This window comes from Saccopteryx leptura, chromosome 9 (assembly GCF_036850995.1).
Source record: "Saccopteryx leptura isolate mSacLep1 chromosome 9, mSacLep1_pri_phased_curated, whole genome shotgun sequence".
Lineage (NCBI taxonomy): Eukaryota > Metazoa > Chordata > Mammalia > Chiroptera > Emballonuridae > Saccopteryx > Saccopteryx leptura.
Window position 1 is genome coordinate 69,153,082 of NC_089511.1, and position 23,193 is coordinate 69,176,274.

General features: G+C 39.4%; 1 protein-coding gene across 4 annotated transcripts in view; it reads left to right on the plus strand.

The window, feature by feature from the left end:
- The window catches only part of MYPN (myopalladin), a 144,248-nt gene that overhangs the window by 111,303 nt on the left and 9,752 nt on the right, over positions 1-23,193 (plus strand). For all 4 annotated transcript variants that reach the window (XR_010746987.1, XR_010746985.1, XR_010746986.1 and 1 more), the window contains exons 13-19: positions 9,534-9,755; positions 11,038-11,187; positions 12,537-12,619; positions 13,935-14,061; positions 15,265-15,472; positions 17,276-17,441; positions 20,217-20,350. Coding sequence is in view for 1 of the 4 variants with exons in the window: in XM_066348950.1 (XP_066205047.1) it covers positions 9,534-9,755; positions 11,038-11,187; positions 12,537-12,619; positions 13,935-14,061; positions 15,265-15,472; positions 17,276-17,441; positions 20,217-20,350 (1,090 nt within the window). In the remaining 3 variants the exon portion in view is untranslated. The remainder of the gene's footprint in view (positions 1-9,533; positions 9,756-11,037; positions 11,188-12,536; positions 12,620-13,934; positions 14,062-15,264; positions 15,473-17,275; positions 17,442-20,216; positions 20,351-23,193) is intronic.

The window sequence follows — 23,193 nt, forward strand, 5'->3', positions numbered from 1 at the left end:
TATTGTCTTTAGCTGTGCAAAAGCTTTTTAGTTTGATATAGTCCCATTTGTTTATCCTGTCTTTTATTTCACTTGCCCATGAAGATAAATCGGCAAATATATTGCTGTGAAAGATGTCAGAGAGCTTACTGCCTATGTTTTCTTCTAAGATGCTTATGGTTTTACAGCTTACATTTAAGTCTTTTATCCTTGTGATTTTATTTTTATGTATGGTGTAAGTTGGTGGTCTAATTTTATTTTTTTGCAGGTAGCTGTCCAATTTTCCCAACACCATTTGTTGAAGAGGCTGTCTTTACTCCAATGTATGCTCTTACCTCCTTTGTCAAATATCAGTTGTCCATAAAAGTGTGGGTTTATTTCTGGGTTCTCAGTTCTGTTCCATTGATCTATATGCCTGTTCTTATGCCAGTACCAGGCCGTTTTGAGTACAATGGCTTTGTAGTATAACTTGATATCCGGAAGTGTGATACCTCCCACTTTATTCTTCCTTTTCAAGATTGCTGAGACTATTCGTGTTCTCTTTTGGTTTCATATAAATTTTTGGAATATGTATTCTATCTCTTTGAAATAAGTCATTGGTATTTTAATCTGTATTACATTGAATTTATAAATTGCTTTGGGTAATATAGACATTTTAATAATGTTTATTCCTCCTAAAGATGAGCACGGTATATGCTTCCACTTGTTTGTATCTTCCCTGAGTTCTTTTATCAATGTTTTATAATTTTCCGAATACAAGTCTTTAATCTCCCTGGTTAGATTTATTCCTAGGTACTTTATTTTTTTGGTTGCAATGGTGAAGGGGATTGCTTCCTTAATTTCTCTTTCTGACAGTTCATTGTTAGTGTATAAAAATGCCTCTGATTTCTGAGTATTAATTTTATATCCTGCCATCTTGCTGAATTTATTTATCAGGTCCAGTAGTTTTTTGACTGAGACTTTAGGGTTTTCTATATACAATATCATATCATCTGCAAATAATGATAGTTTTACTTCTTCTTTTCCAATTTGGATGTCTTTTATTTCTTTTTATTGCTGTGGCTAGGACTTCCAGAACTATGTTGAATAAGAGTGGTGAAAAGGGGCACCCCTGCCTTGTTCCTGATCTTAAGGGGATTGCTTTTAATTTTTTCCCATTGAGTATGATGTTAGCTGTGGGTTTGTCATAGATGGCCTTTATCATGTTGAGGTATGTTCCTTGTATTCCCACTTTGCTGAGAGTTTTGATCATGAATAGGTGCTGGATTTTATCAAATGCTTTTTCTGCATCTATTGATGTTATCATGTGGTTTTTCTCCTTCCTTTTGTTTATGTGATGAATCACATTGATTGATTTGCAAATATTGTATCAGCCTTGTCTCCCAAGAATAAATCCCACTTGATCATGGTGTATGATTTTTTTCATATATTGCCGGATCCGGTTTGCTAATATTTTGTTGAGGATTTTAGCATCTAAATTCATCAGGGATGTTGGCCTATAATTTTCTTTCTTTGTGTTGTGCTGGTTTTGGAATCAGAATTATACTCGCCTCATAAAAGGAGCTTGGAAGTCTTCCTTCCTCTTGAATTTTTTGAAATAGCTTGAGAAGGATAGGAGTTAGTTCTTCTTTGAATATTTGGTGGAATTCACTTGTGAAGCCAACAGGCCCAGGACTTTTCTTTTTTGGGAGTTTTTTGATAACTGTTTCAATTTCATTTGTTGTAATTGGTCTGTTTAGGTTTTCTGACTCCTCCAGATTAATTTTTGGAAGATTATATGTTTCAAGGAATTTATCCATTTCATCTAGGTTGTCTAGTTTTTTGGCGTACAGTTCTTCATAGTATTTTCTTACAGTATTTTGTATTTCTGTTGTGTCAGTTGTTATTTCTCCACTCTCATTTCTAATTTTATTTGAGTCCTCTCTCTTTTTTTCTTGGTGAGTCTGGTTAAAGGTTCATCGATCTTGTTTACCTTTTCAAAGAACCAGCTCCTGGTTTCATTGATCCTCTATATTGTTTCTTTAGCCTCTATGTCATTTATTTCTGCTCTGATCTTTATTATTTCCTTCCTTCTACTAGCTCTGGGCTTTACTTGCTGTTCTTTATCTAGTTCTTTTAGATGCAGGGTCAAGTTGTTTATTTGAGCTTTTTCTAGCTTCTTAAGGTATGCCTGTAATGCTATGAACTTCCCTCTAAGGACTGCTTTTGCTGTGTCCCATAAATTTTGAGTTGATGTATGCTTGTTATTGATCATTTCTAGGATTGTTTTTATTTCTTCTTTGATCTCATTGTTAACCCATTTGTTATTTAATGACATGCTATTTAGTTTCCAAATGTTTGAGTATTTTTCAGTTTTTCTGTTGTGGTTGATTTCTAGTTTCATGCCATTGTGATCAGAGAAAGTGCTCGATATGATTTCAATCTTCTTAAATTTGTTGAGACCACTTTTGTGCCCTAACATGTGGTCTATCCTAGAGAATGTATGATTAGCACTTGAAAAGAATGTATATTCTGCTGCTCTATGGTGAAAGGTTCTGAAGATACCTATTAAATCGAGTTGATCTAGTATGTCCTTTAAGTCTGCTATCTCTTTGTTAATTTACTTTCTTGAAGATCTATCTAGTGATGTTAGTGGGGTATTGAAATCCCCTACTATTATAGTTTTGCTGTTTATCTCACCCTTTAAGCCCATCAAAGTCTGCTTTATATATTCAGGTGCTCCTATATTAGATGCATAGATATTTATAACGGTTATATCTTCCTGTTGGATTGCTCCTTTTATCATTATGTAGTGACCTTCTTTATCTCTTACTATAGCCTTTGTTTTAAAGTCCATTTTGTCTGATATAAGTATTGCTACCCCAGCTTTTTTTTAATTGCCATTTGCATAAAATATTTTTTTCCATCCTTTTATCTTCAGTCTATGTGAATCTTTTGTTTTAAGGTGTGTCTCTTGTAGACAGCATATGTACGGGTCCTATTTTCTTACCCACGCAGCTACCCTATGTCTTTTGATTGGATCATTTAATCCATTTACATTTAAGGTTATTATTGATATGTAGTTGTTTGTTGCCATTTTATTCTTTAAAACTGTATTCCTCTTTTGCTATATTCTTTTTCTCCTTTGATCTGTTTACAACAGGCCCCTTAGCATTTCTTGCAGCCTTGGTTTGGTTGTAGTGCATTTCTTGAGTTTTGTTTTGTTTATTTGTTTGTTTGTTTGTTTGTTTTTGTCTGGAAAGCTTTTTATTTCTCCTTCAATTTTAAATAATAGCCTTGCTGGATAAAGTAGTCTTGGTTGTAGGCTCTTTTTCTGCATTACTTTGAATATTTCTTGCCATTCCCTTCTGGCCTCAAGTGTTTCTGTTGAGAAGTTGGAAGTCACCTTATGGGGGCTCCTTTGTAGATGATAGTCTTTTTTTCTCTAGCAGCTTTTAATATTTTCTCTTTATCACTTAGCTTTGGTATTTTAAGTATGATGTGTCTTGGTGTAGATTTCTTTGGGTTTCTCTTTAATGGAGTTCTCTGTGCTTCTTGAACTTGTGAGATATTTTCCTGCCTTAGTTGAGAGAAGTTTTCAGCTATGATATGTTTAAACAAAGTCTCTATCCCTTGTTCTTTCTCTTCTTCTTCAGGAACCCCTATAATGCAGATGTTATTTCTTTCATGTTGTCACAGAGCTCTCTTAGAGTTTCCTCAGACTTTTTGAGTCTCTTTTATTTTTTCTGCTCTGCTTCCATGCCTTTATATATCTTGTCCTCTAACTCACTGATTCAATTCTCAGCTTCACCCATCCTGCTTTTAATTCCTTCCATTGTGTTCTTCATTTCTGATATTATATTTGTCATTTCTGACTGATTCTTTTTTATTATTTCAATGTCCTTTTTTATATTTGCTATCTCTTTACTTAGGTGTTCGTAATGACCATCTATTGTTGTTCTAATATCTTTGAGCATCCTTATAATCGTTATTTTAAACTCTGCATCTGATAATTTGGTTATATCTGACTCATTTAGTTCCTTTTCTGGGGATTTCTCTTGATTCATTTGTGTTGCATTTCTCTGCCTTGTCATTTTGTCTGTGTAAAAGAAGGTTTTGGCCACTGGAGTCCACTGGGTGTGGCCTCTGTGTTCCCTAGGTGTGGCTGTCTGCAGGCCCGCCACCCCTCTGCTGTTGCTGCCTAGGGCATTTGGGTATGGGTGTTGCCGATGCCTGCCCACTGGGGCTGTTGCTGTGGTCTCCGCCTCTCCTTCCTGGGAGTGGCTGTGATCACATGCTTGGGTGTACAAGCCTTGGTGGCTCTGGCCTTCACCCCACCCCCTCGGGTGGCATTATGCTCAGCCCTGAGGGCAGGGGTGAGCACCTTTGCTCAGCTGCAGGTCTCCACCTGATTCCGGGCTTTCACCCCGCCCTTGCAGGAGGAGCCCACTTGTGGGACGGCTGCAAGTCTTGGTTCCACAGGCCTGGTGGGACTGCGTGCCCACGCTCAGTCATGGAACTCCGCCTGTTCTGGGCTTTTGGCTCCACCCCTGCAGGAGGATCGGGCTCCCAAGTCAGGCCACAAGCCTTGGTTCCGCGGGCAGGGCAAGGCTGTGCTTCTGTGCCCTTGATCCACCCCTTTCAGGGCTCCTGCCCTTCCCCCACAGGCTGGATTGCAGGCTGCAGGCAGCTGGGCTTAACCACTTTTGCACGCCTCTCCTCCCCAGCCGGGAAAGACTGAGTTCACACCTGGGCTTCAGTGGTGGCCAGGTGGCTTCCGCCCTTGCCAACAGAACTGCGCTTCCATGTCCCACCACCACCCGCCCTCCGGCGAGCCCTCAGATGTGTGGGTGGGGGTGCTGCAGTTCAGACCCTAACACTCACTACTGTGGTCCCGAAAGCTCCCTCCTTCTAAGCGACTCTGCTCTGAGTGCCACGGGAGAGCTTGTTTGGCTGGTGTCCTGCTTCCCTTTGCTGGTATTGCTGTTTCCAGGGGAAATATTCACTTCAGATTTGGGGAGTGACTCGTCCCAGAGGTTAGCTTGGCTGTCTCTTAAAATGTTTCTCCCTGTGCCTCCTAGATTACACTCTCTTCCTGCTACTCTGGTCCTCTCCTCTCTCCCCATCCCCTGGAGCCCTGGGTGAGTGGTTTTGAGAGAGGTTTTTTTGCACGGTACCTTTAAGAAAAATCCTGGGTCTGAGAAATCAGTCTCTTTCTCACAAACAGTATCCTGACTTGTTTCCAGCTAAATACTGTCCATACGCCTCTTCTAAGCTCTGAAGCTGCAGGCTGGGGCTTTGTTTCTGGGACTCAGGACCCTCCCCTCTCTGCTAAACTCACTTCCTGCCACGCGAGTCTCTCCCAGCTGCCGTTTACTCCGGGTAGCTGGACAGCCCTCTCCGTGTTTCCGCTTTTCCTACCAATCTCAGTGTGCCTTCTTCAGTGTTCCTTGGTTGAAGAGTCCTCTTAGTTTAGTCCAAAGTTGGTTTTTCCAGATGATGGTTCTTAAAATTAGTTTGTAATCCACTTTGGTTCTGGGAGGTGGAAGTTGGTACATCCGCCAACTCCGTTGCCATCTTGTCTCTCCTGGATGGGAGTTTTGAAAGTGATGACAAGTTGTATAAATTTTATGATGAATAAAACTTGAGTTCAATAACTTTGTGTAGTACACTTTTTTTCCCCAAAATTCGGGCCCCAGAATTAAGGTATGTCTTATACATTAGAGTGTCTTATACAAAGGGAAAACTTTACTTTCTCTAACACATAAGATTCTCTTTAGTGAATATTTTACCCAGGGGTGATTGGGAATGGTTGAGCAGGCTCCTTCAGCTGGTTTGATCCTATTTGATTACTTGCCCCTGAAGCCCAGGTTCAGAACCCAGCATGAGCTCAATGATGATGGCCCATGTTTTGGAAATCCAGGACCTTACCAATGCCATGTCTGATTGGGATGTGTCATTACATTTTGGTTCTCAACAGAAAAAAAACACTCTCCACCACTCCACCAATTTGAAGATTCCTGCTGCTGTGTCCTGAAAACCAATGTCTCAAGTTTTCAAACATAATTTTGACGTTAGACCCCAAAATTATCAGCCTTAACAGGATTATCTTTAAAGGAAATAAAGAGGAACCCTGGGGCTGGAGGTAGAGGTAGGAGACCCAAAGACATTAATTACTCTCCCCAAAGTCCTCTCACTAGATCTTCTCCCTCCTGATTTTCATCTCTCTGTTGAGAGGAAAGGCTTTAAATCACCTAACCTAGCATTAAGCACCTGCTTTGAAATTGCTGCAGAATAATTTGTCTCCCAACTCACTTCTCTTCTGATATGTAGTTTGGTGCCTCAGTGGAAACTTCTAGTTAGAATCTGTTTACAACTTATGCTCAATAGTTACAAATAGTATTTTTAATTAAATTTATTAGGTTGACACTGGTTAATAAAATTATGTAGGTTTCAAGTATGCAATTCTATGATCTGTATATTATATTGTGTGTTCACCACCCAAAGTCAAATTTTCTTCCATCACCATATATTTGACCCCATTTACCCTTAACTACCTCACCCCAAAACCTCTTTCCCTCTGGTACCACCATACAAAAATGAGTTTTTGTTTGTTCATTTGTTGCTTTCATATCCCACATATGAGTAAAATCATATGATTATTGACTTTTTCCATCTGACTTATTTTGTTAGCATAATATTTTCAAGATCCACGCATGTTGTCACAAATGGCAGTATTCTGTCTCTTCTTATAGCTGAGTAGTATTCCATTATATATATCACATCTTCTTTATCCAATCATCTATTAAAGGATACTTCAGTTGTTTAATCAGTTGTATAATCAGAATATGCTGCAATGAACATAGAGATACATATATATCTTTATGAATAAATGTTTTCAAATATTTTGGGTAGTTACTTGACTAGTTGCTGGATCATATGAGAGCTCTATTTTTAATTGTTTGAGGACTCTCTATATATTGTTTTCTATAGTGGCTGTACCAGTTTACATTCCTACCAGCAGTGAATGATGGCTCCTTTTTCTCCACAACCTCTTCAACACTTGTTATTCCTTGTCTTGTTAATAATAGTTATTCTAACAGGTTTGGAATGGTATCGCATTGTAGTTTGATTTACACTTCCTTAATAACTAGTGAAAAGCAACCTGCATATCTATTGGCTGTTTGTATGTCTTCTTGGGAAAAGTGTTCATTCAGGTCCTCTGCCCATTTTTTAATTGGATTGTTTGTTTTTTGTTATTGAGTTGCATTAGTTATTTATATATTTTGGATGCTAACCCCTCATTGGAAGTATCATTTGAAAATATCTTATTCCATTTGGTTGGTTGTTTCTTTGTTTTGTTGATGGTTTCTTTTGCGGTGCAGAAGCTTTTAAGTCTGATATAACCTTATTTATTTATTTATTTATTTATTTATTTATTTATTTATGAGAAAGACACACACACACACACACACACACAAACAGGAAGGGAGAGAGATGAGAAGCATCAACTCATAGTTTTAGCACTTTAGTTGTTCATTGATTGCTTCTTTTCTGTGCCTTGACCGGGGCTTCCAGCTGAGCCAGTGATCCCTTGCTTAAGCCAGTGACCTTGGACTTCAAGCGAGCAACCACTGGGCTCAAACTACAGACCATGGGGTCATGTCTATGATCCTATGCTCCAGCTGGCAACCCTACACTCAAGCTGGTAAACCCATGCTCTAGCTGGTGACCTTGGGAGTTTCAAACCTGGGTCCTCAACATTCCAGGTCAACACTCTATCCATTGCACCACTACCTGGACAGGTCCATTCACTTATTTTTGCTTTTACTTCCCTTGTTCTTTAAGGTCAATTTCATAAGATATAATCTCTAAGACCAAGGTTTATAACTTTAGTCTCTTTGTTTTCTGTGTAATTTATTGTTTCAGGTCTTATATTTAGGTTCTTGATTCATTTTGAATTAATTTTTTTGTATGTTGAAAAATAGTAGTCTAGTTTAATTGTTTTTGCAGTGGCTTTCTAATATTCTTAGAACCATCTATTGAAGAGGATTTCCTTTCTCCATTGTGTGTTTTGGCTCCTTTTTAAAACATTATTTGTCCATATACATGTGGATTTATTTCTATGCTCTCAATTCTTTTAGTATTTTTAAAATAATTCACTGAGTGTTCTTTTATCATCACCTCCCAATTTTTAGTATTGGCAAAACAATAAATATATGACCAGTACATATACATTTATAGTGGCAGTCTGCAAACACTCTCCTCTCCACCTTGAGATAAGTACAGAAATTGAGAGTAACCATTACAAAATCTTTATAATAATTTGATAGAGAAATTTCATGTCTATTGAACATAATTTCGCATGCTTTTAAATATTCATTTTTCTAGTAATTAAATTTTATTTTCACTTATAAAAGTACAAGTTAAAAGTGTTTAGAAGTCTGCTTTTCACCATAGACAATGTGAGGAAACACTGGTTTAACCACTTAACCAAATAGATGAATAGTAATGCCATTTCCTGAGATGAAAAAGAGCAGGATAGGAGCATTTCTGAGGGATTGAAATCAAGTAGGCATTGTTTGGACCATGCTAAATTTGAGATGTCCACTGGGGACCCAAGCCATGATGTAGTCTAATTGGTGGGCATATGACTCTCATGATACAGAGTAAATCTATGGGTATATGAGTTCTGGGGAAATACCAGTCTTAGAGATATGGACTTAGGGCTATTAGCATACAGAAAGTATCTGAAGTTGTGGGATTGGATGAGATCACCTAACTAGAATTAGGAGCTAGCAAAGAAGACTGATAAGGAGCAGCTAGAGAAAGAGAAGGAAAACCAGTATGGTGTCATGAAAACCAACAGGGGGATGTTTCAAAAAGGAGAAAGTAGCCATCTGCATCTAATGCTGCTGAGAGGTCCAACAAGGTAAGAACAGATAAGCGACAACAAGATTTAGCAAATTTAGGGACCCTAACAAAAATAATAATTTCAGTGCAACATGAGAACACAGTCCTAAATGGAGTAGGTTAGCAAGAGAATAGGTGACTAGGAAATGATCCTGTAACAATATAAAATTGTTTCAAATAACTTTGTTGTGAAGGGAGCAGAGAGATGCAATGAAGACCGATGTGGGATCAAGGAAGATTTATTCAAGACAGATTTTCCTCAGGAATGCAGATGGGAATATCCAGCAGAGACAGGAAGTTGATAACGCAGGCATGCATCTGAATACAGTTCAGAATAGCTTTTTCAAAATACCATTATAGGCAGTTTTACATGTGGAAATGGACATTGATAGTAGTTGTGGAAATGACTTTCCATCTTCATTCTGTTCCCTACATGACTCTACTGGAGCTTAATACTCAAGGTGAGGAATCGGGATTCTCTAAGGCAGTTTGGAATTATAGTAGAGACACTGAAATCTCCTTTAGTATTTATGGTAAGAAACTGGAAGTGGAATATTCTTGGTTTATTGGGGTTCCATCTGAACCTTAAAAAGTTGCATCTTTAAATTATAATGATACCTTCTTCCTCACCCACAGAAGTTGAATGTTTGCTATTTTGACAGGAATACAAAATTTCAAGTTTTGAGCAGAGACTGATGAATGAAATAGAGTTTCGCTTGGAACGTACCCCTGTTGATGAATCAGATGATGAAATCCAGCACGATGAGATCCCCACGGGCAAGTGTATTGCTCCCATCTTTGACAAAAGACTCAAGCACTTTCGAGTCACAGAAGGGTCTCCAGTCACATTCACCTGCAAGATTGTTGGGATACCTGTTCCAAAGGTAAGGAAAATGACCAGCCAGTTGGCAAAGCAACACCACAGAACTGGAGACAGTACCTTGAGAGAGTCGTATCAGACTCAGATAAAGCATCTACAAAGGGAATAAAAACCAATAACAGAAAATTAACAATGCCCAAATAATTTGACTAAAAAGAGATAAGCAGGAATAGGATTGTTAACTAGGCCCAAAATAAATCAACACTTGTTGGTTAGAATTTTATTAAAATTTTAAAATAAATGTCTTAATCATGATCATCTGTTTTGGGGCTATTGATTCTCTCAGCCATCAAACTCAGCAAATTGATATATATTTTTTTAATTTAACACATTGAATATCCACAGTGTGCCTGTTGTGCAAAGTGAGCTATATTTGTATCATTACTGTTAGCTTGGTAAATGGTAAAAATGTCATATTATCACTGGCTGCTGAAAAATCTTATGAGTCATCAGATTTTTTGGCAGTAAGCTGAGAGAAGAATTTACACCAGGTATCGCTGTAGCAGGGGATCTCTCCACTCTTCTTTCACAAACATTAATCAGCATGGTATTATCATGTATGGTTAAGTAACCAGGAAATGGAAAGGGGGGCAGATGCAACCAGTAATTTTATCCCCTCTTCCCTCATCTTTGGGAGATTTTGATATATGCAAAACTTAACATGATCTATATATATTCTCATTAGAAAATAATTTGACTTAAACTTCTCCTAAAAGTTATGGCTGAATAAATATGTTCAATATATATATATATATATATATATATATATATATATATATATATATATATATATATATTCAAAGTTTAGTCAGATGAGAAATTTAGTGAGTGAATCTGGCCTCATCCCACTTATCATAATGCACCACACTATCTTTTCAAGAAAATGAGCTATTCTAGGCCCTGAGATCTGTAACTGCAGAAAACTTGAGCCTTTAATGGGATAGCATAATGGAAAATGATTCAGATCCTGGTTTTCATTATTTTGCCTCTGAAAATATGTCTGGTTCTTAGGGTAACTTTTAAAATAACTATGAAGTACAATAAAAAAAGTTAAAAGCTTTATTTTGATCCTAAATTATACAGAATTTTTGACTTATGCATTATGAAAGTACAATAGCATATTATACTGTTTTTAATATGTTTTAAATTTTTTTCTAAGTGTTTTATAAGAGATGAGTCATTTATAGAGATGGGAATCAGCCCTTGCCTCACCCTACTCCCTACTTCATTATCCTCTAAAGAAGTACAGAATAATGTACATTGACCTTGATTATCTTTCATTTCAGGTTTATTGGTTCAAAGATGGGAAGCAGATTTCAAAGAGAAATGAGCACTGCAAAATGAGGCGGGAAGGAGATGGGACATGTTCTCTGCATATTGAATCCACCACCAGTGATGACGATGGCAACTACACCATCATGGCTGCCAACCCCCAGGTGGAGATGCAGGGTTCTGCATTGTGCTGCACTCTGAGGAAGGAGCAGTTGATGTCATGAGTGTGAACTTGAGAAGTGCAAGTTACTAGAATTGCTGAGGAAAATGAATGAGAAGCATTGTGATTGCATGTAACTAGAGCACAGTATCACGATTTAGAAAACCAGTTAGCCACTGATGGGTCACTTAACCCTTCAGCCTCTGTCAAAGGACATTAGTGGTTATCTATTCACTGTGTATACATCCCAGACCCATTGGGCTAAATCTTGTGTTTATCAAGTCATTGGCTCTCTTCAAGAGTCAATAAATCAATCTGTCAAAGAATGGTTTGGTTTTTTCATCTAGAGAATAAGCAAATTACTTCACAAAGTCTTGCAAATATCTCACAAACTCATAATCTCCCATATATATATATATATATATATATATATATATATATATATATATGTAAAAGTTAGAAAGCCATAGTCTTTTGCTTTTCTTTTCTGAATGAGATTGACTTAAACTTCCCCTAAAAGCTATGGTTGACTAAATATATATATTCCACTACTGTTAGCATAGGAATTTCCATTCTCACCCACACTTCCTATTAAAATATTAGTTTTTTGTTTGTTTGTTTGTTTTTTTGTATTTTTCTGAAGCTGGAAATGGGGAGAGACAGTCAGACAGACTCCCGCATGCACCCGACTGGGATCCACCCGGCATGCCCACCAGGGGCGACACTCTGCCCACCAGGGGGCGATGCTCTGCCCCTCCGGGGCGTCGCTCTGTCGCGACCAGAGCCACTCTAGCGCCTGGGGCAGAGGCCAAGGAGCCATCCCCAGCGCCCGGGCCATCTTTGCTCCAATGGAGCCTTGGCTGCGGGAGGGGAAGAGAGAGACAGAGAGGAAGGGGGGGGGGAAGCAAATGGGCGCTTCTCCTATGTGCCCTGGCCGGGAATCGAACCCGGGTCCCCCGCACGCCAGGCCGACGCTCTACCGCTGAGCCAACCGGCCAGGGCTAAAATATTAGTTTTGAAGAGAATCCCTATTGAAGAAAGTATAAGAACACTGGCCATGATCTCTGCATGTGGCTGCAGATGATGTTAAGTGCACATGAATTTAAGATTTTTTACACTGTGCTTTGTTCATTTCTCAGCTTAAAAATGAAATTCATCAAAATATTCTTAAAAAATCCCTCCCCTTGGAATATTAACAGTGATTTAAAAATCATATTATATTTTTATCCCCTCCAAACATAATTTATAATAGTTAACCAAAAGGTTCATAATGTTCATGTCCAGGAAAAAAGGATATAAATTGAAAAAAATGTGGCATTCTTGTTTTAATCTTGTTCATTTTCTGTTTCTTAGGGGAGAATCAGCTGTTCTGGCCACTTAATGGTCCAGAGTTTGCCTATGCGCAGTCGACTAACACCTACTGGTCAGTCTCACAGGTAAAGACAATAGGAACCTTCCTTCTCTAGCCCCTTCCAAGCAAGAGCACTGAAGTACTGGGTCTAGAAACTGTTACTTAAAGTGTAGTCCTCCACCTGTAGCATCAGCATCACTTGGGAGCTTGTTGAAAATGCAGAAACCCAAGCCCCGCCCAAGACCTACTGAATCAGAATCACATTTTAGTAAGATCCCAGGTGGCTCATAAGCACACTAAATTTGAGAAGTACTGGCCTACAGCACACTTTAATGCTTCAAAATCTGTAACCATCATTAGCACCTGTATACATACAAATCAGACTCTTTGGATTAAATTGCCATTTTTTTCTTTAATAAAACAAAAACTGTTAATGATTATATGGATATAGCTTGAATATTTTTGTTGTGTGGTCTCCAATATACCAATTGTTTCCAATAAACATTTGCTTTTCTTCCTCCCTCTGATTTTACTAATCACTAAGAAGAAAGAACATGGCATTTCCTTGAGTCTTATGGTGCCATAAAATCTTAGCAAAGCATTCCATAGTTGCTGACATGGAGGAATTAAATTTGACTTACCAAAGAAACAAAAATAGTGGCTCATATTTCTCATAAGTATTTCACCACTGTTGCACGATACCTTCTTCTTCACTTTTTGTTCAAGAACAGCTGTTACTGTTGGTCAGTCTGAACCAGTAAATACATGGTAATTTTTAATGGTCTGCCATAATTTATAGCCAGGTCAAGTTTTATTACTCAGAGACACAGGGATTGCAGCTGTCTTGTTCTGAGTAATAAACAGGACTTCTCTTTTGGCTCTCATTTGAGGTTCAGCTTGAATATGGATTTATTTGTTCATTTTAAAACTTTTGAACAACTGGTCAAACCCAAGGTAAGGGGAGCTAAGCCATTTAACCCAGAATGACTTCACAGAGAAAGAAGCTGAAGCCCGTTTCTTTAATTACAGAGCTCACAACATAATCTTACAGTGTATGAGATACTTACCACTTTATTTTCTTACATCAGGTCCACACCATTATTTATTATTTGTTTATAGTCCAGCACATTCCTCCCTTCCCTTACCACCCCACCAAAAAAAAAAAAAAAGAAAAGAAAAATTCTGTTCTCCAGGCCCTATTGCCATGCCTAAAAGCCTACTGTCAAAATTTGTAAACTGAATTCTTTTTTTTTTTCATTTTTAAAATTTATTTATTGATTTGAGAGAAAGAAAGAGAGAGAGAGAGACATCAATTTGTTGTTCCATTGTTGTGCAGCTACCCAGCCAGGGCCTGTAAACTGGTTTCTGTATTTAATGCCTGAACATGTTTGTTGTTACAGAGGAAGGTCCCGAATTCAAGAAAGAGACAAAGAGCCCCTACAAGAACGCTTTTTCCGACCACACTTCCTGCAGGCTCCTGGGGACATGGTAGCTCATGAGGGGCGCCTCTGTCGGCTGGACTGCAAGGTAGACCCTAGCACTCACCCTTGGTTCCAGATCTGTTCACATTTTGCAATTGTTTGCACTTATTTTTGTTTGTATTTGTTTTGTGGTTTGTGGGGGGGTGTTTCATGGAAAAGGGAACTGAGGAAGGAAGAGAGATCACTTTTTCCCCCAACAATGCTCTTTTTTGGAGTGTTTAATACCAGACAAAAGTATTTCATAAAATTTTTAAATCTTTATATCTTAATATTGGTATTGTATCAAATTAATTCTCCATTTGTAAAAAACAACCAAAGTTGTTTTTTGGATACAATTCCAACATTTTCCTACAGCACCTGGCAAGTTTCTATTACTATGAAGCCAAAGTGTGACTTATGCATTCTTGGAGCCAACTGCTGTGAGATGTAGTCTTTAAAAAATTATAGTCATGGAAAGATGGCTCCAAGGTACTTTATAAAAACAGGGGTTAGTTTCTCATGCTAATAATCAATATTCATCACATGTAGCTATTCTACATTCTAATTCTTTGATCAGAAATGAGGTTCACCTGAGCAGCCTGTATAGCTCTCAGTATAAAGAGAAACTTAGGTCACCCCCTCTGCCCCAACAAAGATGCAGAGTGCTACGGAAAATTTAGATGCAAATTGTAAAGGTTTGAAGTTAGGCCTTCACAAATCCACTTCTCTTGGTGATTCTTGCTCTCCCAATGAATGCCTAAATAATATCAGGATTGACTATTACTTCTTTAATCCTATACCCTAACAGATACCCATGCCTGGGTCCCATCCCCAGAGATTCTGATTTAATATTACTCTGTTCAATAGTGGGCACCAGGATTTTCAAACACTTCCCACTGATTATAATACATAGCAAGGTTTGAAAACACTGGTTTAACATCTGCCCTTTACTTGGCTACTTCTCACTTACTAGGTAGGTAAGCAATATGTCACCTCTGAAACTGACATGCAGGCCTATTTTATCTGTTTAGCTTCTTAATTCTTATGTATTCTAATCTAGAATATAATTATGATCTGGATTATGGTCAAAATACTATACAGTTTAAATTTATGTGGCCATTCATTCAGATCCCTTTTGTTCTGATGTCCCTTCACTACCTCGTGTTTTCTCTCACTATTTGGTGCCAGAGATGGATGAAGAAGTCAGCCATCAAATAAATCTGCCTGTCATCAGTCTGTCATTTGCCTCAGCTGTCCTGTTTTTTATTAGGTGAGTGGCTTACCGCCCCCAGAGCTGACGTGGCTGCTCCATGGCCAGCCTGTGCTGCCGGACGCCTCCCACAAGATGCTGGTCCGGGAGACCGGAGTCCACTCTCTGCTCATTGACCCACTCACTCAACGTGACGCAGGGACCTACACGTGCGTTGCTACCAACAAAACCGGACAGAATTCCTTTAGTCTAGAGCTCACTGTCGTAGGTAAGTTTTGTTGCTGGACCCTTAAACCTAACTCCCTCCAAAGTTATTGCCAAAATAGACAGCGCCTCTGACAGAGTTCCTTAGCTCTTTACCCCACCAAGTCTAATCTCAGTTTTTGCTTCACTGTAATAAGGGCTATATTTTGTACAATGCTTTCAAAGACATATCAATAAGCTGAAAATATAATAGGGTGCTGTGTGCATATTAGGCAAGTAATAAATGGGAGTCATTGTAAAGGTCAATCAATTAGTCAATTAATTAATTAGTCAAGTGACTAATTAATTAGCTGAGCACTACTAAATTCAAATCCCTTGCCCTACAATTCATCACTCCCAGACACACAAGGCTCTTCCTCACCCCACCCTCCAACCTTCCATGCCTTTGTGTCATGGTCCCTCTACCTAGATGCCCTTCTCTGCCTAGCGACCTCCTTCTCATTCCCTCAGGCTTATTTAAATGTCAACTCTAAGGCACAATTGATCCACCAAGCACACCTTCCTCTGTTTCTATAGCACTTAGAAAAGGAGAGACGCTTAGAGAGTTTACTATGTAACTGTTTACTCCTTTGCCCCCCTGAAGAGACTATAAGCTTCCAGGGTCAGCGATTCTGACTTGTTCTGTGTATCTCTGGTGTCTGACTCTGCCTGGAACATGGAAGGTGCCCCAAAAATGTTGAGTCTGTAACTAAACAATGAATTTTTACCTTATAAGGTGATGTGAACAAAATTAATGCCTACAAATAAGGACAAGTCATCACACCTAAGGTACCGACAATTTGGATCAGTAGTCTAGCCAGAATTAAATTTCAGAACATACAAATTTTCATGCTGGGCCTTCTCCCATGAGTTAGCTACTACAGGAAGTCAGGGTGGCTTCAGCATGCTAATCCTCTCTCCAGGCGGTGGCTGTTACCTCCGGATACTTTCTTCTTTTTCTCACTCATGACTTCTTCTTACCAACAGAATAGAACAAACTTATTCTGCAAGAATATACTGATTGCCAGATTTTACTTTTTCCCCACAATTTTGCTAAAATATTGACTCTGTAACCCCGAGAGGTATCTTTGCCTTAATTGGTTCTAGCCAAAGTGGGGAGAAAAGCCTCCTTGGGAAGCATAATTTGTTTTGTTTTGTTTTCAAATAATACATTTCTTTCACCATTTCTTTTTTTAATTTATTGATTTTAGTGAGAGAAAAAGGGGGGGGAGAGAGAGAGAGAGAGAGAGAGGGAGAGAGAGAGAGAGAGAGAGAGAGGAACATTGATCTGTTCCTGTATGTGCCCTGACCAGGGATCAAACTGGCAACCTCTGCACTTCGGGATGATGCTCTAACCAACTGTGCTATCCAGCCAGGGCATCTTTCAGCTTTTCTGTAGCTATAAACTTCTTCAAAATAAAATGTTCAGGAAAATTAATATATCTTCTACAGAATAAATGCCTATAAAAAGGAAAAGGATATGTTCAATACATAAAATACATTTTTTCTCAAAATTTACTTCTGAGCAATAAAAGAAACTCCTATTATACATATCAACTTCACACCTATCATTTGCATCCCCTGTGTGCAACCCAGATCCTTGAGTGTTGTCTCTTATAGGATGTGCAGAGACAGTTTTCTCATTTCTTTTTTAATCTTTTCTGGAGCTAAAATCGAGGCAGTGACCTTCACTTAGTGGAGTGAGAAGTGTTCTGAAGAGGAGGTAAGGGGGTGGGTGTCCGCTCTGCTAAGTTCCAGAACTGTAATGAATCTGAGGAATAAACCCCATGGCACTTACTATTCATACAATGGTCCTTCTCTTGTTCAGCCAAGGAGGTGAAGAAAGCACCTGTGATCCTGGAGAAACTGCAGAACAGTGGAGTTCCTGAAGGCCACCCCGTGAGGCTGGAGTGCCGGGTGATAGGCATGCCACCACCCGTGTTCTACTGGAAGAAGGACAACGAGACCATTCCTTTCACCAGAGAGAGGATCAGGTACAGCCCCCACCCATGTTCCAATGGACTTCAAGCTCAATGGTTCACCCAAATAAGCCTGTAGCCTTCGAAAACTGGTTTCTTCCACTGAGATTAATGCATTTGAGTTTTAGCCATGTTATTATACATATCAAGAATGTATTCCTTGTTGTTGCTGGATGGTAGTCTATTATATGAATGTCCCACACTTTTAAAATTTTAATTCTTAAGTTTAAAAAAGTATGAGGAGGACTGTTGATATCTTGCTCCCTGGCATATGTTGACAGTTTGGCTCAAATCAACTTCTGTAAAAATTTAAAACAAGCTTTATGAAGACTTCATATAGACTCTGTCATGTGTCTTTAGTCATATTAGTACCCAAAAACCTCTTTGATGGTAATCTTTATTATATGCAGCTTAAGTGTCTGTTTGTCGCCTATAGCTTATTGGTTGCTTGCGTAACTGTACTAGCCAATGGGGTGAAGTTGCCACGGCTGAACGCAAATTGAGCGGGTCAGGGGGAAGGTGAACATTTGTTTGCATTGGCAATCATCTGCTTTTGAAACAATTTAAGGCTGAACGCAAATTGAGCATGTCAGGGGGAAGGTGAACATTTGTTTGCATTGGCAATCATCTGCTTTTGAAACAATTTAAGGCTGAACGCAAATTGAGCATGTCAGGGGGAAGGTGAACATTTGTTTGCATTGGCAATCATCTGCTTTTGAAACAATTTAAGGCTGAACGCACATTGAGCGTGTCAAGGGGAAGGTGAACATTTGTTTGCATTGGCAATCATCTGTTTTACATAAAAACTACGTCTTAACGTAATTTCTTTTAAGAATGCCTCCTAGAAAATACAGCACTGAAGAGGAGAGAAAAGGAGCTAAAGCTGCACAAAAACAGCTTTCTCAACAAAAAGAAACCACTGAGCAGAGAAAGACAAGGCTTGCTTCAGTCGCAGAGCAAATGCGTCTTTCTCGGCAAAATGAGACTGATGAGCATAGAGAAACAAGGCTTGCCTCAGATGCAAGACAAAAAAGCCTGTCTCGACAAAATGAGTCCCTTGAACAAAGGCAGCAGAGAAATGCCAAAAAATGACAGAGTAATGCTGACCGAAACGCAAAAAGGATTAAAACAGTTTCAAACGGAGATAGCGGTGGCTCTTAAGAAATGTACCACCAGTGGTTTCCTTCATTGCACTCTACTTTAAGCAATTAAGCAAGTAGAAGGGGGAAACCCCGTGGGGCACTAAGCAAAGGGGCATCCTCGCCGCCTGCCCTGGGTAATTCAGTTTGAATTAGCAGACACCTTTGCACAAATCATTTTAATTACAATTTATAATATCTAGAACAGCGGTCATTTCGTATGACCGCTGGGCTTTCTAGTAAGCTATAATAAAATAAAGCAAAACAAAACATGAAGGCAGTTATACTCCTCTATCCATCACTACCTGGTTGTTTATAAAGTAACTTTAAGGATCCAGTTTCTTTCCTTTCTTTCTTTCTTTCTTTCTTTCTTTCTTTCTTTCTTTCTTTCTTCTTTCTTTCTTTCTTTCTTTCTTTCTTTCTTTCTTTCTTTCTTTTTCTTTCTTTCTGACTTTCTTTCTTATAGAAAGAGAGAGAGGGAGGGACAGACAGGAAGGGAGAAAGATGAAAAGCATCACCTCATAGTTGTGGCACCTTAATTGTTCATTGATTGTTTTCTCATATATGCCTTGATGGGGGGGAGGGCTACAGCTAAGCCAGTGACCACTTGCTCAAGCCAATGACCTTGGGCTGAAGCCAGAGACCATGGGACCATGTCTCTGATCCCACGCTCAAGCCGCCAACCATGAGCTCAAGGTGGCAATTGTGGGGTTTCGAACCTGGGTTCTCAGCGTCCCAGGTCAATGCTCTATCCACTGTGCCATAGGCAGGATCCAATTTCTTAAAATGGGTGCTTTGCTTGATTTCCTAAAACCAACTCTATTTCTTTGCCATTTTGATTTTACACCACAAGGGGGCAAGCCAACAAAGGCAGCTGGTGTATGAAAATTCCTGCTGAAAACTATTTCTTCATAGTCACCGGAATTTGTCCCAGACAATGTTGTAGCTGTCAGGTTTAACAAGATTTGAGTATTTAAGAAGACTATGTATATATAGATTAGGATTTTTCTCTGGTAAAAGTTAAGCAAGAACTGAGAATATTCTCAAGTTAACACTTCATTCTAAATGAAGGTAACATGTTAAACCCAGCCTGCAATTCTGGTGGAATGATCCAGGATTGCAATCTTCAGCCAAAATGGAAAACTACTGATGTAGAGGAAACAGAAGGAAGAGCATGCTAATTTCCTTCTGAACTGGATTAAGTTAAATATTGCACGTGCCCAGTTCGTTACATTAAGAAATACTCTCTCCATGCTAACAATTCATCTATCCCTGGGCTTGAGACCAAGCTGTCCCGTATCTTCCTAACAAGTCTTTGTTGCAATGTCCAACCTGGTTTGGAAAAGAGGTTTTTCTGAACTTTGGTTGTGACAAGTGGGGATATGCCTGGTAGGGAACGTGACTGGTGGGCAGGGCGAGAACAGGTCTCAGCCTTCGTTACAGCCTCACTAGGCTAATGCTGCTCTTTTGTGACTTATTTCCTTCAAGCTTGCCTTTGATGCTTGCTTTACGCTGAGTCCCCCTTTCCTCCATCTAAGGACAAGGAAGGAGGGAAAGCTGGATTTGTCCCAAGAGTTTCCCTGAGCCCTAACCTTGACAAGGCCATTTCTGCCGCCAGATACAATATGGATATATTCTTTCTTTTCTCCAGTATGCACCAGGACACAACAGGGTATGTCTGCCTCCTCATTCAGCCAGCCAAGAAATCAGATGCTGGATGGTACACATTATCAGCTAAGAACGAAGCCGGTATCGTGTCATGCACTGCTAGGTTGGATATATATGGTAGGTATAATGGCATCAGTTGAACGTCTGTGTGTAGGTGGGCAATTTTTTAAACCTTTTTTTGTTTTCCAAAAAAGGTGTAGTATAAATGAATTGGTTGGATTATATGTTAGTGCTTAAGAGGTGGATATTTAAAGTTATTTCATCCTAGTCACGTCAGGGCTGTGTACACTTTTACATTTTACTTTGAGCTTACCTTCTGCCAAAAAAGATCTCTTCTAATGCTGGGAGTTCCAGCTGCTTCCACGTTCGCTTGTGCTGGTACTTCTGATCATCCGGCATCTGCATGCTGTTGTCTCCTTGGTGCCATGGGCCACCCCCTAGAACCCCCTTCAGCCATTCCAGCAGACTTTTCCTGATCCCACTAAATTAATTCATTCCACAAATACTTATTGTCCCAATTCCATAATCTAATAATAAAGAGCTGTCCTAATAATAATCTCAAATGACATTTGTATAGTAACTTATAATTTACAAAAAAAAAATGGTACCCTTAGATCTCCCAAACCCATGAGATTTTTGTAATTATTGTTACTCTTATTTAAATGTTGAAGAAACTGAGACTCAGAGAGGTTAAGTGACTACATCCGGATACAAATCCCAGGTTTTGTATCATTCCTCTGAGCCATACTTCTAATTTTCAAATAACTTAAAAATAGTCTTTGTTAATAATGTATTTGTGTACTTTAGTCCTCTCTTACATAATTTTGACATAAACTGGTATTTTTAGAGACATATACCTTAATCCAAAAGAGTGATTCTTTTTTTTCCCCTCTTTAAAAAAAAATTAATTGGTCACTTTAGTTTCTTGTTTATTCCTCGTTTAACATGATTAACCAGAATGAAAAATAAGAGTAACTGTCTAGAGTCTGAGGTCCCTGCTACTCATAGGTACACACCAGGTATCCCCTTTTTTAGTGCCATATAGGGGCCTTGCTCTGCCATTATCCCAGGTCTAATATTTGGAGGAAATATATAGCTTTCTGGTTATTTTTCTTATTCTTGGACTTGAAAAGAAACTCAACTCTGAGGGAAGCTGACTCTAATGTACTTTGCCCTAGGAGAGTCGGTGGAAAGAGAGGCCAGTGATCTGTTTCTTAATCTAGACTAAGTCCCTTAACCATTTCACAGGCTTCACAGTGTCAGAAGAAAATAGGTCTCTAAGTCTCTAATCAGTACCAATAAACCCTGAAACTGACGACTCTTGTCCCAAACCTGCCCTCCAGTGGTGAGTTCCCAGGTCCCTTTGTCCTGGCCCTCCCTCTTCCTGGCTCCTGTCCTGATTCCACTGCACCAATAGGAGGCACTATTCCCTGTGTTGGGACCTGGGGGTGAAGGAAGGGATGGTGGACTTGAGCTAAGATTAATCCCCTATGTCCCTCACCACCACTTCTTGCCTGTCTGAGGAATGGGGACAGTAGGCCAAGACATGGGTGAGTGGATGTCCCCTCTCACTGTCACAGAGGGCTTCAAATAGTAGCAATTATAGTAGTCTGGGTAAGATATCAGAGACAGCAGGGAAAGACTAAGAGGTGGAGGCCTGGGGGAGAGGTTGACTAGCTTTCCATGGTGGCCTCCTAAGTGCCTGCTCATTAGTGGAATTGCTGTAAGTTTTGTCCTCAGTTTTGTAGCTTTGAAGTTTGATCTTATCAATTCACTCAGAAGTATTTAAACTCTGAAAAACTGATTAAAAATAATGAAATCAACAAAAGACCAAGTTATAAATAGGAATATTAAGGGTTGACACTTTTCTAGAACCTAGAGCCTCAGGGTTCCCCACCTGATGCTCCCCCTTCTGCACATAAAGGCCTCTGGAAACCTAGTCAGAAGACTGCTTGGTAATTTCTGAATCGGAGACAACAGTGGGGACTGGGCAGTTCGGATGGATATTTCATTCCGCTCATGGTTCAAGCCTAATGATTATATCTGCTAAAAACAGGGTCTCCTTTAGGCAGTGCTTGGTGAACGTGGGACCCCTAATACATTCTTTTTTGCCCTGAACCATGATGAATTGCACGTTATTACTTTTCAGTCTTCTTGCTATAGCTCACTAGAACCCAATTAGGGCACTGGGTAAGTAATGGCTGATTCAGGTGATGAGAGTGTCAGGTAGGTACTTCCCAGAGGTCTGGACCTATCTTTTGGCTTCCATTTTAACAGGTTTTTTGTCTCCACCTTCTGAGAGCCTAGAGGCCTCTCTATATTGCTCCTTTCAGGCCCCATGCTAGGTTGGTGAAAGGGGATAATGTTGATAGTTACCCACTCTTTTTTCTTATGGTCCCAGATCTTACTGGATTAGAAACACACATTTTGGAATCAAGGAGTTTAAGGGAAAGAAGGAAAACTTACCTTTTGCGATCGCATGGATGGAGCTGGAGATTATTATGCTAAGTGAAATAAGCCAGGCAGAGAAAGACAAATATCAGATCTCACTTATATGTGGAGTCTAATGAACAAAGTGAACTGAGGAACAGAATAGAGGCAGAGATGGAGTCACAGGGAGCAGAGGGACAGCTGTCAGAGGGAAGGGGGATGAGGGGATGGGATCAGAGAAGGTGAAGGGATTAGTGAAATTATATATAACACATAGATACAGATAACAGGACAATAAATCCCAAAGGGAAGGGGGGAGGGTGAGAGGGTGTTAGGGGGAGGGCAGCAAAGGGGGACATAATAAGGGATAAGGGGGTGGGGTGAGGGAGTTATATCAAGTGGGACACTTGAATCCATGTTAACACAATAAATTAAAATTAATAATAAAAAAAAGAGATCTCACCAGCCCAGTTTCCCTATTCCTGGCAGGAAAGGAGAGAGTATATTGTTCTCTTAAAAATGAGGCATTT